The sequence below is a fragment of the Mirounga leonina genome, unplaced genomic scaffold (assembly GCF_011800145.1).
Source record: "Mirounga leonina isolate KUSES-001 unplaced genomic scaffold, KU_Mleo_1.0 Mir_447, whole genome shotgun sequence".
Taxonomy (NCBI): Eukaryota; Metazoa; Chordata; class Mammalia; order Carnivora; family Phocidae; genus Mirounga; species Mirounga leonina.
The window spans coordinates 5505555-5523649 of NW_023270757.1; the positions used below are offsets into that span (position 1 = coordinate 5505555).

General features: G+C 41.1%; 1 protein-coding gene across 1 annotated transcript in view; it reads left to right on the forward strand.

The window, feature by feature from the left end:
• The window catches only part of FREM1 (FRAS1 related extracellular matrix 1), a 236825-nt gene that overhangs the window by 78120 nt on the left and 140610 nt on the right, over window positions 1-18095 (forward strand). The window contains exons 5-6 of the mRNA XM_034987965.1: window positions 10655-11157; window positions 15763-15857. Coding sequence (XP_034843856.1) covers window positions 10924-11157; window positions 15763-15857 — 329 coding nt within the window. The 5' untranslated portion in view covers window positions 10655-10923. The remainder of the gene's footprint in view (window positions 1-10654; window positions 11158-15762; window positions 15858-18095) is intronic.

Below are 18095 nucleotides of genomic sequence, written 5' to 3' on the forward strand. Positions count from 1 at the left end.
GGACAAATTACTTTACCTTAGAATCAGAATCCTTAGAATAGAATCTGCTCCATGGGTGGTTGTGAAACAGGGCTGGATGCAAAGTAAATGCATAACACCTGATGAGAATGTTGGTTTGACTAAAATTTGGAGAAGCTCCTTCCAACCCTAGAATTCTGTGACTTTTGATGTACTGTGACTTAGTCTCAAAGAAAATTACATTTTTTTTATCGTTTGTCACCTAGTTTCTTAAGTCCTCAAAAGCATTTCCAATACAAATCAAAACCACAGTGAGATTCCACTTCACACCTGTTAGAATGGCTAACTGGTGTTACCCCAAAGATACAAATGTAGTGCTCTAGAGGGGCACCTGCACCCCAATGTTTATAGCAGCAATGTCCACAATAGCCGAACTATGGAAAGAACCTAGATGTCCATCGACAGATGAATGGATAAAGATGTGGTGTATATATATACAATGGAATACTACTCAGCCATCAAAAAAATGAAATCTTGTCGTTTGCAATGATGTGGATAGAACTAGAGGGTATTATGCTAAGTGAAATAAGTCAATCAGAGAAAGACAATTATCATATGATTTCATTCATGTGGAATTTAAGAAACAAAACAGAGGAACATAGGGGAAGAGAGGGAAAAATAAAACAAGATGAAATCAGAGGGAGATAAACCATAAGAGACTTAATTACAGGAAACAAACAGGGTTGCTGGGGGGGAGGAGGTTTGGGAGATGGGGTAACTGGGTGAAGGAGGGCATGTGATGTAATGAGCACTGGGTGTTATGTACGACTGATGAATCACTGACCTCTACCTCTGAAACTAATAATACACTATATGTTAATTAATTGAATTTAAATTTTAAAAAAACCCTGTAACTATTCCTAGAAGAAAGCAGACCGAATATTAACCATAATTATCTCTGCATATTAGAATTTTGGATAGTTTTTATTTTCTTCTTTATAATTGTTTATTTCTCAAATTTTCTACAATGAATTTATACTATAAAAATTGGGAAAATGTTATTTTTAAAAATTTCAGATGTACTATAGGTTTCCTTATTGTTAGAGATTTGGGTTTTCCAGTTTGGGGCAATGAATGTCTTTGTTCATAAAGTATTTTCCAAATTCATACTTATTTCCTTAAAAATACTGCCTTAAAAAAAAAAGCATTTCCATTTCAGCAGATCTTTTAACAGGACTGTTTGTGATGGTTGGCCTCTTTTCTGCCCAGACATCTGTGAGTTTGGATTTTATCATTAGTTATGACATGCAAGTAAGATGGTCAAGGTTATTGTAGTACAGCTCAAGGAGCAATCCTGGGTAGTTTTTGTTTGTTTTAAGATTTACTTATTTGAGAGAGAGAGAGAGAGCAGTGGGGACGGGGCAGAGGGAGAAGGAGAGAGAATCTCAAGCAGATTGTGCACTGAGTATGGAGCCAGACACGGGACCCACGACCCTCAGATCATGATCTGAGCCGAAATTAAGAGTCAGACCCTTAACCAACTGCGCCACCCGGGCACCGCGCTGGGTAGTTTTCTGAACGTTGAGCAGTCCTTTTCACCATGAAGTATTTCATCTCGAGTAAGGGTAAATTGCTGAGTTTGATGAACTCCTTAGAGCATTTTGCTCATATGCTATGGTAGCAATACCATTTTGTATTATAAAGTACTTTATTATAGATCTCTCTCCCGCAGACCTCAATTTCTCAAAGGTGGGAGTTATACCTTAGTGAACTGTTACAAGTCAGCTGCCTCTCCACTCATTTACACAAATACTGTGCTTCTGATGTAACATCTGCTTGTTGATTCTCTGACTGCCACATTCTTCTCTTCACCTTCAAACATGCCCCTTTCACCTTTCTAAATAAATCCTATTTGTTCTAATTTAGCTCTCTCCCCTTGTAGGAGACTTACCCTATGCCCAGTCTGAGTCAAATGCTGTCCTTCTATTTATTCCTGTAGCATGCAATGCATTCCACCATTAGAACACTTACCACTCTTTTTGAATTCAGAGTTTATGTGTCTGTCCTTCTCCATTACACTATAAACTCTCTATGAGCAAGAGGTTTTTTTTTTTTTTTTTCCGGTCTTTGTAATCCTAGCACTTATTACAGCCCTTGTCACGAAGTGGGTATTCTACAATTGCTTGTATCTTTTTTTTTTTTTAAGATTTTATTTGTTTATTTGACAGCGAGAGACACAGTGAGAGAGGGAACACAAGCAGGGGGAGTGGGAGAGGGAGAAAGGCTTCCCGCTGCGCAGGGAGCCCGATGTGGGGCTCGATCCCAGGATCCTGGGATCATGACCTGAGCTGAAGCCGCTTAATGACTGAGCCACCCAGGCACCCCAACAATTGCTTGTATCTTAAAGAACAGATGAATTTGTTGTATTCAAACAGAGAACCAGGATGTATTTTAAAAAGGGAATTGTTTCCGGATGATGAACTTCTGAACATGATTTCATGTGAATTTAAACAGAATCTCACTTCTGGACAACTTGGTGTTTGGTGAATTAAAAGATGCAGAATTCACTCAAGAAGAGGAAAACCAATTTCACTAGGGTGACTCTGATTGGGAAGGTCCTAAGTGTAAGTTTGGGTGTGTACACATGGTTAAGTCCCAGGTGTAGTCAACCATAGTGAATGTGAATGTTTTTCATCTTGTTTAAGTTACTCAATTAAAACAAGCTGTTGTGAAAATTTGTTTGATACAACCCTCTGGCTAAAAGCAAAGTGAATGTAAATTATGGCCACTTCCTAATCTTCAAGGAAATGCCTTTGATGGTTTAAGAAACTCCAGTAGTCATTAAAAACAACTGTAAATCGAGGGCACAAAATCTTTTCCCCCTCTGACACCCGTTTTCTCTACCTTTGAAGGTAGTTTTAGTGGAAGGTCTTTGTAGAGAAAGGCCAGATGTCTGGTTTCCAAAGAGTGGCCTTGAATTTGGATTTCTGATGTAGATTCATTAAGTATGGATTTATCAGGTGTGGCCAGAAATTTCAGTGATACCATGTGGCCATTCTATATTTCAGTCATTTTTCTTCTCTAACCTAGTGTTTCTTGAGTGATTTCTCAAAGAACCTTGAATTTGTATGGGGGTGGGGAGGGTTTTCTCTAAGTTTGCAAACTTCCGGCTGAAAGTTTTTTCTTTCCTCAGTACTCCTTAGAGCCTCTGATAAGCTCATATTGCATTGTGAATCTTAAAAAAAAAAAAAAAAATCAAAACAAACTTTAGCATTCTGTGCTTCAGATATATTTGGATATAGAAGACTCTTTCTGTGTGAAAAATTTTTAACATCCTCAAAAATGTGTATTTTAAGAAACAGTTTGCAAAATGTGGCCTTTATCAGTGGGATAAACATTGAAATGTTGAAAAATCTGAGAATAGAAACCTTCTAATGAGTCTGTGTGGTGATCAAAGATCCGTCTTTGCAACCTTGGTCTTGACAGCATAGCCCGAGGGGAGGCTTTCTCTCCATAGTTCTGGGAGTCTGTCAGAACTTGCTGAAAGGGGGGAAGAAAGTACTGAAAGGATTGTTTCTGGACTGAGCATCTGTGATTTAAGTGAGCTACAGGGATAGTGGACTTTGCCGTGGTTTGGATGTTAGGAGAATGAAGTTTCCAAACCAGGCTTCATCTCCAGATACCTGGGTAATCTTGGTGCTGAGAAACTGATTAAAGGAGACAATTTAGGTGATGCAAACAAACTTTATTTAACACTTTATGAGGTGGACTGTCTCAGAGAACTGTAAAATGGGGCAGAAGGCAAGACATTTTTATAGGATAAAGAATAAAAAACAAGGAAGAAACAACTAGAGAATATCTGACTGGTTGGGGCTACATAGTAACCTTGTTTAGGGTGAGAAGGCTCAGAGCTGGCTTGGCGTTTGGGGATTGGCTGATTGAATAGACTGCGTTTCTGGTCAAGCAGAGCATTTACGGGGACATGAAAATTATCGAGGTTTCAGTTTGTGGATGTGGCATCCTGGGCAGGAGTGGCTCCATCTTGTGCCTAGAAATTTATTTCAGTGTTAGTAAAGTCACTTAACTGCCACAGGACTTTCTTTCTTCTGTAAAATGAAGGGGCTTCTAAAAGAGAAAATACACATGGTTAATAGACATTAAAAATAAATAAAAAGCTAAATCTCAAGTAAACAAAGGAATGCAAGTTAAAATAGTGATAGGATACTTTTCACTTGGGAAGTGAGTAAAGATTAAAGGGATGATATGGAATGTGAGCAAGACTGGTAAGGATGTCAAATTAGCGCCATCTTTCTAGAAAGCATGCATATGAGGAGCCTGAAAATAAATTGATACCCTTTGATCTTATAATTCCACTGCTAGAAAACTGTCAAAAGAAAAGAACTAGAAAAATATTGTATAATTAAGGAGTTTTCATTACAGTCTGGTGACATGGTAAGTACTTCAACATAACAAGAAATGACAGGTAGAAATCATAGTATATGCATGTCTTGGATGGAGAGCACAAATGAAAAGTAAGATCCCAAGGAATGTTTACGAATATGGAAAATGCTTGAACTAGAATGTTGTGTTAATAGGAAAAGATGGTCCACACTTTTTATAGTATGATTTTAATTAAGTTTAAAAATTGTGTATACATACATATACATTTGAAAACCTAAGGATGTTTTCTTTGGGTGTTGGGAAAGTGTATTTTTTCCTTTTCTTTGTGTTTCTGTATTTTTATCCTTTAATGAGCATGTATTTCTTTTATATACATAAAAGGGGATTATTTTCAAAGAAGCAAATACACTGATTAAAAAAAATGAAGGATATGGACTATTTGATGTCTAAAGTCTCTCCTAAACCATACATTCTGTGATTTAGATTGCATTTTAGAAAAAAATCGCAGAGTGGAGGAAGCACAATGCTATAAACAGAATCAACACATATTTTATTGATTTAATAGACTGGAATTTCAAGGAGGCCTGTTTGCCTTGAGGCCTTTAAATTGTGCTGCTAGGAGGGGAAGAACGAAGGGGGGCAATCGGAGGGGGAGATGAACCATGAGAGACGATGGACTCTGAAAAACAAACTGAGGGTTCTAGAGGGGAGGGGGGTGGGAGGATGGGTTAGCCTGGTGATGGGTATTAAAGAGGGCATGTTCTGCATGGGAAAAAAAATTGTGCTGCTAGTGTGATAAGTTGGAACAGTAAGATGTGGTTAGACAGGGCATCTGCCTTAATTATCTGCTCTTAAAGTAACAGCTACTTCTTTGAGGGAACTTTCCCTCCAGTGAAACTTTAACTCGGGCAACAGTCATCAATTGCTGTCCGGAACCATAAAGAAAATTGTTAAGGGTTCACGTGCTGTAAGAAAATGACCCCGAAGGGGTAGTGAAGTAATTGCAAGGAGTATTAAGATTTTGGTGTGAGGTGAAGCAGTATAATGTAGTGGGGTTAAGCACGTGGGTCCTGGAGTCAGGCAAAACTAGGTTACTCCAGAGTCAAGCTGACCTTGGGCAAGTTACTTAACCTCTTTGCACCTCATTTTCCAAACCTGTAAAATCACTCTCTACCTCCTAAAATCCGTTGCAGGAATTAAACAAAGATAATATATGTGAAGTACTTTGAACACTGCCTAGCCTTTAGTAAGCACTTAGTAAATGTTAGTTCTTATTATGATTCTTCTGTCACTTCTTTAAGTCGCTATTTACCTATAAAATCAGAATAATAGTAGAAAATGCTCTGTAGGGTTTTTGTGAGAAATAAATAAAAATATACATGTGGAGAATAGAGCTCAGTGCCTGTATATAGTAGGTAATCAAAAAATGGGGAAAGGAAGACACGAACAATTATTTGCTAAAGAAAAAACAGTCTTAGAAGTCAGAAGCTATTTCTTCTGCATGATTCTATTTTCCCTATTTGAGAGAAATCTCTCTGTAAATCCTGTGTTGGGCAAGATTGCCAAAGATTTTTCACTCTCGTGGGATCATTGAACAGTTAAACTCCAAAAGAGGTTATGAGCTTCTCAAAAAGAAAAACTGTTTTTTTATGACTGTGTCTTCCTAGCGCTTCTTTTGTGGTCTATATGGTTCAACTCCTCTCTGTTGGAGAGAATAGAATGAGATCACTAGCACACAGGAGGAAAGAGCCCTATGTTAGGACTCCAAGACCAGCTTCCCCCAGGCTCTGCTGTGTCCGGTTATGACCTCTTAGGATGTTGATTCCTTCAGCAATTAGACTTCTCTCTCTCTCCCAGGGGCTGCTAAGGTCAGAGGAAACAGTGTATTTGAGGTCCTTGGTGAAGTCTGCCAAAGTCTTAATTTCCTCAACTAAAACGCAGCGAAGAGAACCACTTTGCCTGAGTTTGGACAGCTAATTGTTCTCTGTGGATACAGTTCCCCTGATTGCCAGTTCATTTGGGGCTATTTATGTCACATATGATTTGGTTTCAATTCAGTTTTCCTATGGATAATTATATTCAGCTACAGGTTTACACTTTAAATTTTTACATTTGATTTATATAAATTACTTTGGAAATTCGTTCGGGTGAAAATAATGATGATTTTAAAAATCCATCAAAAAGATTCCACGATGGCTTCTAAGTTCATTCTGACTGGTATTTTAGGTTTTAATGTGAAGTAGAAGTTAGAAAAGTCTCATTGGCTTTCTTCACCATTCTAGGCAAGGATATCAAAATCTCTCTATGTTTGGGTGGATGGGAATGGGTTGATTCTGAGTTGGCTATTTTTAACTTAAATCCACTTTATTAATCCCCCCAGTTTTGTTATTTATTTATATTTAAATTTAAATTGAAGTATAATGAACATAGAGCATTATATTAGTTTCAGATGTACAATGTAATGATTCAGCATTTCTGTACATTACTCAGTGCTCATCACAATAAGTATACTCTTAATCACCTCTACCTCTTTTTTTTTTGACATATAAAGCCACTTTATTTTTTTAACATTTTTAATTTTGTTATGTTAATCACCATACATTACATCATTAGTTTTTGATGTAGTGTTCCATGATTCATTGTTTGTGTATAACACCCAGTGCTCCAGGCAGAACATGCCCTCTTTAATACCCATCACCAGGCCAACCCATCCCCCATCCCCCTCCCCTCTAGAACCCTCAGTTTGTTTCTCAGAGTCCATAATCTCTCCTGGTTTGTCTCCCCCTCCGATTCCCCCCCTTCATTTTTCCCTTCCTACTATCTTCTTCTTCTTCTTCTTTTTTTTTTTAACATATAATGTATTATTTGTTTCAGAGGTACAGGTCTGTGATACAACAGTCTTAAACAATTCACAGTGCTCACCATAGCACATACCCTCCCCAATGTCTATCACCCAGCCACCCCATCCCTCCCACCCCCCACCATTCCAGCAACCCTCGTTTCCTGAGATTAAGAATTCCTCATATCAGTGAGGTCATATGATACATGTCTTCCTCTGATTGACTTATTTCGCTCAGCATAATACCTTCCAATTCCATCCACATCATTGCAAATGGCAAGATCTCATTCCTTTTGATGGCTGCATAATATTCCATTGTAGATATATACCACATCTTTATCCATTCATCTGTCAATGGACTCTTGGCTCTTTCCACAGTTTGGCTATTGTGGACATTGCTGCTATAAACATTGGGGTGCACGTACCCTTTTGGATCCCTACATTTGTATCTTTGGGGTAAATACCCAGTAGTGCAATTGCTGGATCATATGGTAGTTCTATTTTCAACTTTTTGAGAAACCTCCATACTGTTTTCCAGAGTGGCTGCACCAGCTTGCATTCCCACCAACAGTGTAGGAGGGTTCCCCTAGGAGAAGGCTAATCTTGATATGTTTGAGGAAAGGCAGAGATGCTAGTGGGGCTAGAGTAGAGGAAGTGAAGGGAGGACAAACAGAAGAGGAGATGAGAGAAGTAAGGGCGAAACACATTACATACATGGTTGCCTTATGGCTTTTACACTAAGATGAGAGGCCATTGGAGGTTTGGGGCGTGGAAGTGACCTCAGTAATATTTAATAGGACCCTTGGCTGCCATGCTGAAGAATGCCTATAGGGGAGGCAAGAGGAGAAGGAGGGAAGTCGAAGTGGATGCTATTTGCAGTCATCCAACAAAGAGTTGATGGTGTGGCTTGCACCTTCATAACAACAGTGGAAGTGAGAAGTGGTTGGAGTCTGGATATGTTTTGAAGAAGGGTGCATTCAATTTATATTGCCGTGTAAGCAAATTACTACAGACTTCGTGGCTTAAAACAACACAAATTTCTTATTTCACAGTTGACATTGGTCGGGAGTCTGGTCACAGCTTACCTGGGTTCCTTGCTTCAGGCTGCAATCAAGGCATCAGCTGGATGCTAGTCTCTTTTTTTTTTTTTTAAGATTTTATTTATTTATTTGACAGAGAGAGACACAGCGAGAGAGGGAACACAAGAAGGGGGAGTGGCAGAGGGAGAAGCAGGCTTCCAGCTGAGCAGGGAGCCCGATGCAGGGCTCAATCCCAGGACCCTGGGGACCATGACCTGGGCCGAAGGCAGACGCTTAACGACTGACCACCCAGGTGCCCCTGGATGCTAGTGTTATCTGGAGGCTTGATTTAGGATGAATCTTCTTCCGAACTCGTTCAGGCTGTCAGCAGAATTCATTCCCTTGTGACACTGGAATTCATGGAGGCTTCCTGCTTCAAGGTCATCAGGAGAGCCTGGAGCCCCAGCCTGCTAAGAGAGATTCTTATATTACATAGTGTAACCATGGGAATGACATCCCATCACCTGTGCCTAATTCTGTTGGTTGGAAGCCTCACAGGTTCTGCTCTCACTCAAGGGGAGGGAACTTCTGGATGCTATGGGGCCGCAATTATTGGAGGTCACCCTAAGGTGTGTCCACTGCAATGAACAAACAGGATTTTGTTGCTGTTGTTTAGCTGTAGACCAAACACCAGAAAAGTTGGATGCCATTAACTGAGATCAGAGAGAGGGAGGGAGGGAAGACCAAGAGCACAAATTTGGCGACATGAAGAATGAGATGCCCATTAAATACCCCCAGGGAGATGTCACATAGACAGTGGCATATGGAATCCAGAGTTAAGGGAGGAGGTTAGGGATATAAATTTGGGACTCATTAGCATATAAGTGGTATTTAAAGCCAAGGAATGAGATCACTAGGGAATGAGGGTAGACAAAAACCAGGTCCAAGGACTGCACCCTAGGCTCCCCACGTTAAAAAGTCAGGGGATCTAGGAAGAAGCAGTAAAAGAGAAGGGAGGTAATAGTGAGATAAAAGGGATACACGAGAGCGTGCCATCCTCACAGCCTTTACAAGTTGATTTAATTCTCAGAAAGCAAAGTTTTTCCCCTTATCTCTCCACTTTGGGAAACACTTAGCCACTCTCTTCTCTCTGAACGTGCTGCTTTTTTGGAGTGGTCTTGATGCCAAACGTGAATGGAAACCAGGTTTGACTTTGCAGTGAAGGTTCAACAACCAGGTTTGCATTTCTGCCCAAATAAGCCAACCTAATTCAGCCAGAGTGTGGGCAACACCGTCAGTGGGAGTGTGGGAACTGTTTCAGTTTAAGACTGACGCCATTAAAAAAAAAAAAGGCTGCTCTGTAAAGTGCACACCCCCCTTAGATATCAGGTGACTCATGTTATGTACTGCCTCAGAAATGAATGGTTGCAAACAGTGACAAGAGAATGAGTCTTCCCTTGATGTATTAGATATGGATAAATTTTTGTGTACACCCTTTGGTCAAACATTTTGAGTATCCATTGGTTATATGCAGAAATTTGTTGAAATCATGAAACTGTAAAGACTTCCTGTGGGCATAGCAAACCACCATTGGTTCACCCAACTCTACCCTGAACTTAAGTCTTTATTGCAATACATCTTATTTTGCAGTCATTTCTGTTGTTATGGAACACAGAGAAATAATCTTGAAATTCTAAGTGGTTAAAGGAGGAACAAAGACCCCATTTGTGCGGATTCAGTGCATTATAATGTAATTGGCGGCATAGATAATACGAATACGTATGCATACGCCGAGTCATTAGCTGTGTCTAATGAAGCCGTGTGACTTAATTCCCAGTCCCTTTGACACATCAGCAAAACCCTGAAATGTTCACTTAGAAAAATATCTGTTCTCCAGGTTCCGCTCAAGTGCTTCTCAGGTGTCTTCATTGTCCAGCAATGTCAGAGCTGTGCTCATGGGACAAATGATGAAGCTCGTTTCTTATTTGGGTCGTGATGATTTAGAATTAATCAGCGTTTGAACCAGCGTGCAAATAATTCTGTCAGCTCTCTTCTACAAATTAGGCCGTCCTCATTTAACAGATGAGGAAACAGAAGCAGAGCTCAACTCCTTCTGAACGCAGCTGACCAGGCACTGCACTTGGGCGGTGAGGCTGGCTGGCTTCCGTGGGACCACACAAGTGACATCCCCACGGGGTGGGGGGGGTGGGACACAAGGGGCGCGTTGAATCCGGAAGCGGGAGTTACAAGCAGGGTAATGAAATGGCTTCTCTGTCTTTCACATGGGCCTGGAGGTCAAGTTAGTTTATTTGTTTTTAATTTAGCTGAAATTATAGGCTGGTTGAAAGATTCCTTTGCTGGCAGGGATCTTTTGAATAGCCACACAAACCTTTTGGTCTCTCTCTTGCTTTCCTACAACCTCTCCTCTCATTTGCAGGATTAGAAAAGCACTTGGGAGGCACATTCATCTTGCCGGCGTTGTCAGGAGTGATCAGCGAGTTTTATTAAACGCCCTGGGATTGCCTGAAAAGCCTCCTTGTCTGGGTTTGAAATGAAAGGGGCATGTTAGGATCTTGGGGCACATTGTCGGGACCCCTTGCCCTGCTGCCCCTTGGACTATGAGCTAACATCTTTGGAGGAAGCACAGAAGCCCTGTTTTGTTGAAGGGATTTCGCCGGTGGACAAACGGAGTTGGCCCCTGACGGCATGAGCGCTCCGACCTGGGGTGGGCCCGGGGCTTTGCCCCTGCTGTTGCTCCTAGGCTGGGCCGGTGCGACCTTCATCAGCCTTAATCGTGGGCTCAGGCTGCTGAAGGGCAGCTCTGCCTTCCTGTCGGGAGATGACCTGAAGTTTGCCATCCCCAAAGAAAAAGATGCTTGCAAAGTGGAAGTTGTGATGAACGAGCCAATGACTCAAAGGGTTGGGAAACTCACCCCACAGGTAGGTCCTACCTGAGATTTTTCTATTCAGTCATGTGTATGAATGTGAGTGAGTGAGTGTGTGTGTGTGTGTGTGTGTGAGAGAGAGAGAGAGAGAGAGAAGAGAGAGAGAGAGAGAAGAGAGAGAGAGAGGAAACAAAGCAGGGACAGACTTCCAAGGGCTGGAGTGGGCCGTCTCCTGTGTGGTGTGATATGGTCAGTCTTTATGGGATTATTCTTGCCCCAAATGATTTCATCCATTCCTAGTCAGGATGCCTTTGGATAAGATAGCAGATTTCAAGATGTGTTTTAGGCCCCACTTGTGATCGCAGAATAGCACAAGTAAGACGTGAAGATATTTTTATCTGTTTCCATCACTAGAACATTCCGTTGAGTGGGAGGAGAGACGTGGAAAAGAGAGGTGAAAATACTTCCCTTTAAATATTCATTGTTCTTCAAAAATGTCTGTAGACAAATGTTTTCCTTTAGTCACGATCTTGGAGACCTCGTCGTTTAAGAGTATTCTAGGCGCAATCCTTTTGTAGGATGAAGAGTTACCTTCTAAGTCATTGGGTTAAAAAAAAGTCTGTATTATCATGTATTGTATTTGCTTGAAGTAGGGGTTTACCTCTCTACACAATAAGGAAATTGTTTCTGGTTTTATGACTTGTCCCTACTGTGGTTTAACTTCCTCCCAATGCAGGCAATTTTGAGAATGTTCTGCACTGGCTGGTGCTGCTTCTGGAAACATGCACCATTATTTGTGAACTGTGAACATTAAGTTTCTTCTTCATTTGGCCGAAGAATTTTATCCCAGCAGGTTACCTCAACAGTGGTACTAGATGATGTAGAGACGAACTTCAGGAGACTTAGATGCTAACTCAAGTGGCTATCGCAAGCTGTTCCACTTACCGCACTCAGAGGACAGTCCAACTCTGAAATACATCACAACTCTCACTTAGGGAGTATTCCAGATGTGTTAGCAACCAAATGTCTCTCTCCAGTTTCCCATGAGATTTTCTTTTGTTAGTCAGAGCTTCTGATGGGCACCTGCCAACTGTCTGAATACAGTAATGGCCCCAGTTCCTAAGGGGTTGTATTCCTGAGTATTTGGGAATTGCAACATCTTCACATTTGCTCCCAACACGATTTGCACTGCAAAAGTGTGTGTGGGTGGGGGTGTGGGTGTTAAGATTTTGTTTATTTGAGAGACAGCGCACGTGCAGGGGGAAGGACAAGCAGACTCCCTGCTGATCTTGCGGTCCATCCCAGGACCCCAAGATCATGACCTGAGCCTAAGTCAGATGCTTAAGCAACTGAGCCACCCAGGTGCCCGGTGAAAGTGTGTTTGGTTGGAAAGAGGAGAGACCTGGAATAGCTCATAACTGCAACCCAGATGCACTAAATGCAACGAGTAGGTGATATGGATAAGCTCAGCTGCAGAAAATAGAATTCTAACCATAGGGGCTCGGTTTGTTAAAAGCAAATCCTTGGAGTTTTGGAAAGCAGTAGAGGACCCTAATCCTAGAACACCGGTGTCCGTGGCTGCATGGATATATGTGGGTGCCTTATAAAGTAATGAACTCATAATTTGGTACCCCTTCCAATCAATATATTTTAAAAAATTGTTCAACATTTATTTAGAAGTGAGGCTGAATATTTTGTGGGGGAAGAGAAAACAATTCTTCCTGGTGTATGCTGGGGCAACCTACGGGTCCTCTATTGCTCTCCAAAACTCCAAGGATTTGCTTTTAACAAACCGAGTCCCTATGGTTAGGATTCCATTTTCTGCAGCTGAGCTTATTCATATCGCCTATCTCTGGCCCTAAGCATGCAAAACAAAAGCCCTATTCTTCACCAGATTCTCCCTCCTTAGAAAGTAATTTGGGGAGAATGTACTGTTCCTTAAGTCAGCCTCCGAGGAGTATCCTCTCCCTATTCCAAATAGCCTATGACTTATAAACGTATCTATAGTGCTTTCTCTGCAAGTAACGAAATTGTCTCCATTATGTATTATTGGTGTTGTTTTAATGGTCTTCGCCATCTGGTCGGCTCTGAGATACTAGAGAGCAAAAGGGGATCTAAGTGACTACAATCAGGTAAAACACTTATTTGGGGGTCAAGAGTTGCAAGAGATCTCCATTCCAAATTTTGTCTGATTTGAAGGCCAAAATCCAGTTAATAGAAAGAATATGGAGCCGAAACAGCATGCCTGCCTGGTTTTGGGAAGTCTGGACGGGTCGGCCACGGAGGGGGCTCCAAAAAGTCCCAGCTTGTCCCCTCGAGTGCTGTGACTTCAGTGCAAGAAAATGTTCAGTGAGCGCATTTCTGGAGGTCAATGTGGCAGCTCAAATGGATTTATCTGGTCTAAAGTAAATACGGGACTTGTATCTTCTAAAATTTATTGTGTGGAAAAGGAGGCCATTGAACTGTGGAGTTTCATTATCTTTCTGTCAGATATTTGTACCATAAGGAAGTCCGTGTACCCAGAAAACGTTCTCAAACTGCCAGATGATCTTTCTACTTTATTATGACAATTTCAACAAAAACCAGATTCCTAAGTAAAGTCTGGTTTTTTTTTTTTGTGGGGGGGGAATGTGTGCCTATTTTTAATGCAACTCTCCCCAAGGATTTATTTCTTATGGCGTTTTTGAAGTTAAACATAGCCGAATGTGCGCGCATACACACAAAGCCTAAACATTATTCTTTAATAGCACTTACCAGTAAGCTGAAAGCAAGGCTTATGTGAACCCATTTCTAGCAAGATGACTGTATTAACAATACCCTGCTGTGTAATGAACAGTTTTATTTGATTTGCACAGAAAATGTTTTGTTTAACATCTGTTCAATTAGTGTTTTCATTTCATTACTGAAGTTTGTCTTAGGACCAACAGGTTCATTTTCCTGTTGGATATTTGGAGAGGGATTTCACTTGGCTCACACCAGTACCTTCTGTTTAGATAACCCTCTTGATATAGTCAATTGGATGAGGTCGGTGGCAATATGTTTTCCTCATGTTTTAGGACAAGACTTCCTCACACACAGCACTTCTCACACCTGTTTCAAAGCAAGAAATTTCCTGGGTGGAAAAGCACCTCAGTTTAGAGCTGAGCTTGCTTTTTTGAATCAGAAATACAGCCGTAAGAAAACATCTCTAGGTTGAACCAGCTTACTGTCATTAAAGTGAGTAATGAGTTAGGAATGTGTGACAATTTAATTATAAATTGTAATTGAAAAGCAGTTGAAGTGGAAAAAACCAAGGCTAGACAGTAATTAGAAAAGGATTTAGCTCTCCTTTGTTTTAGTTAGTAAATTTATGGACAATTATGGTTGTCGCCTTTTATAAAAGGAAAACATATTATGAAACATAAACAGATGTTTCTTTTAACAAAGCATGACTATTTGTCAGTGATACGGGGAAGGTCTTTCCTTTATCTCCTTCCTTGTCAGTTAAAAAGAGGAACCAATGATGTCTGTGGGAAAAGAAGATCATTCGTATTAGTAGTACTGTCTTCTCAAAGAGGACGATGTTGCCTGTCAATGATTGAGCCTGTGACAAAGTATAGACTACAGACCATGGACTCAACAGTGACGGTGTGCCAATACCGCAAGGCTATTTCTTAACACTCTGCCGAGTCAGGCAGGGCGGAATGAGAATCGTGGTGTGGTTGGGAGAGAAAATTCTTCTTTTGAGAATTAGGGTTCCCCAAATACAACAGTTAGCAATTTCCTTAATAGTTCTGAGTGAGGTGATTCAGTTAATTCTAATTTTATTTGAATAGAAGAAATTACCTTTAGCTTGCTATTTGTCTCATCAACGATTTTTTTAAAGATTTTATTTATTTATTAGAGCGTGAGTGGGGGGCGGGGAGGGAGAAGGGCAGAGGGAGAAGCAGGCTCCCCGCTGAGCATGGAGCCCTAGGCGGGACTCAGTCCCAGGACCCCGGGATCATGACCCGGGCTGAAGGCAGATGCTTAACCACCCAAGCACCCCTCATCAACCATTTCTGCTATTAGTAATCAGTAGAGCAGTCTTTTGCAAGTGTATGAGAAGCAACTCTGGGTCATGTTTGGCTCTGATCAACCACAACAGTGTCCGTAGTCAGTGGGTTCATTTTTGAATATAAAAATGCTATTTAGAAAAGAAAGAAAGAAAAGACAAAGATACATAATGTAAGTAGTACAATGTGTTTGTTGAGGGGTAATGCATGCCTTTTCATGCGTACCCGCAGGTAGACCTCTAACTCAGTTGCTATGAACCCCTGAAGGGTGTGGGTGTATTATATTTTGATAAATGGAACCACAGTTTAAATGTACTATAAACTGTAAACAAAGAATCATTTCAAGAGGTAATTACTCCTTAATATATCTGCTTGATCTGCTTGGATTTTCATAGTTTAGATATTCTCACAATAAGACAGACCTATATAAGCAGGATGGGGACGGGCACGGCGGTGGGTAGAGGTGGTGGTGGTTATAACATGCACACGCGCAAGCACACGCCTACATACATAGACACACCCCACTAACAGACCATACTTTCCCCAGGCAGTACTCTATTGCCAGAAAAATCAAATCTTGTACCGATTTTTTCACATAAATTTATCCATTTCTTCACGTGAACTAGGTCTTTGACTGCCATTTCCTTCCCAATGAAGTAAAGTATATTCACAATGGTTGCCCAATTCTTGATGAAGATGCGGTGAAGCTTAGACTGTACAGGTAAGCAGCACGCATAACCATTCTGTGTACTTCTTAGGGCTTTCTCTATAGATCGATATTATCACGAGGCTAGTTGCTAGATTCCAAACAAGCAAGCAATCAGTAGAAATGGGGGACCTAAGTAGGTGAGGCAAGAATTGTTGTCTACTTTCTTTTTTTTTTTTTTAAGATTTTATTTATTTATTCATGAGAGACAGAGAGAGAGACAGAGGCAGAGGGAGAAGCAGGCTCCCCGTGGAGCAGGGAGCCCGATGCGGGACTCGATCCCAGGACCCTGGGATCATGACCTGAGCCGAAGGCAGACGCTTAACCGACTGAGCCACCCAGGCGTCCCTGTTGTCTACTTTCAATTATCTTTATTTGTATCATCGTCCTGGGGGCTTTTCTGTGGCAAATTTCTGTCCTGTTCCCCTTTAGAGTTCTTATACAGGTGTCTCTGGTGATCCACCTTCCCACTTATAATGGGAAATGAAAATTACAAAATACAAATTCTTAATGAGAACTAGGAAAATATATTCCAAAATTGAATGATTGTCTTTATTTTTATTATCAGCTGCTTAGTCAATAAGTGGCTGAGTGTCTTCTAATTGTTTACAAAATCAATTATAAAGTGAAGTACAGAGTAACTGTGTGAGCCAGCAATTCTAAATATATATGTAAGAGAAACAAAAACCTGTATTTCCCCCCAAACTTGCACACAAATCTTCATTGCAGCATTATTCATAATAGCTAAGAAGTTGAAAGAACGCAACTGATGAATGTATGAACAAAATGTGGGGTATCCATGCAATGGAATATTATTCAGCCATAAAATGGGATGAAGTACTGATGCACGCTACAACATGGATGAACCTTGAAACCATCATGTGAAATGGAAGACACCAGACACAAAAGGTCACTTTTCTAGAAAAGGCAAATCCATAAAACACAGGAAGCAGATTAGTGATTGCCAGGGGCTGGGGGAAGGGCAAATGGGGAGTGATTGCTAATGGATATGGATTTCTTTTTGGGGGGATAAAAATGTTCTCGAATTAGGTAGTTGTGATGGTTGCACAACCTTGTGAATATACTAAAAACCACTGAGTTGTATACTTTAAAAAGGTGATTTTTATGGTATGTGAATTATGTCTCAAAAATTAATTTAAAAATTAAGCTCATGGTGGGGCGCCTGGGTGGCTCAGCCGTTAAGCGTCTGCCTTCGGCTCAGGTCATGATCTCAGGGTCCTGGGATCGAGCCCCACATTGGGCTCCCTGCTCGGTGGGAAGCCTGCTTCTCCCTCTCCCACTCCCCCTGCTTGTGTTCCTTCTCTCGCTGTGTCTCTCTCTGTCAAATAAATAAATAAAATCTTTAAAAAAAAAATTAAGCTCATGGTTATGGTATTGCTCACTTCATAGAGGTAACTGACAATGCAGTAGGTAGAGTAGGCTTTTTTTTTTTAAGATTTTATTTATTTATTTGATCGAGAGCACAAGCAGGTGGGGCTCTAGGCAGAGGGAGAGGGAGAAGCAGACTCCCTGCTGAGCAGAGAGCCTGATGTGGGGCTCGATCCCAGGACTCTGGGATCATGAGCTGAGCCGAAGGCATCTGCCTTCAGATGCTTAACTGACTGAGCCACCCAGGCGCCCCGTGGAGTAGGCTTTTAGATAGATTTTTACTTGGTTTTATTGCTGTTATGAATATTTGGCTAAAATATCTTAGTGCGAATTTCCCTTAGGTACTCTACTACTATTGCAAAGAGTTTTATAGAAGACACTAGAACATTGAATTGTTCTATAGACACTTAAAATCACTTACTAAAACTCAAGGCCCTATGCTGGGCATAGGGAACACAAGGATGAGGATGCATGGATTTTTGGTGCTCTTAATCTGATGCAAAATATGGGTAGATAATGGTAATGTGAACAAGTGCTGAAAGAGAGGCTGTGCTCAAAAAATGAAATCGTTCCCAAGGATTCTTTATCACCAGCATGTAGGGCTGTTTGATCTTTCTAAGATTTTAGAGTTAAAAAACTAACGTTGGACAGCTTGCCTGGAAGGGCTGGAAAAGCTGGTGGATTCTGGCTTCTCCCACTTCTTCCCTGAGTTTCGAAGGGACAGAGAGGGTGGAGGAGCAGGTGAGAAGGACCAAGTCACAGGAGCTCCTCTTGGTCTTGAGGACATTTGAAATAGAGTATTCAGAGACGTTGGAGGCAGAAAATCAGAGAACGTGCTTATTCCCCCACTCACCTCCTCTTCAG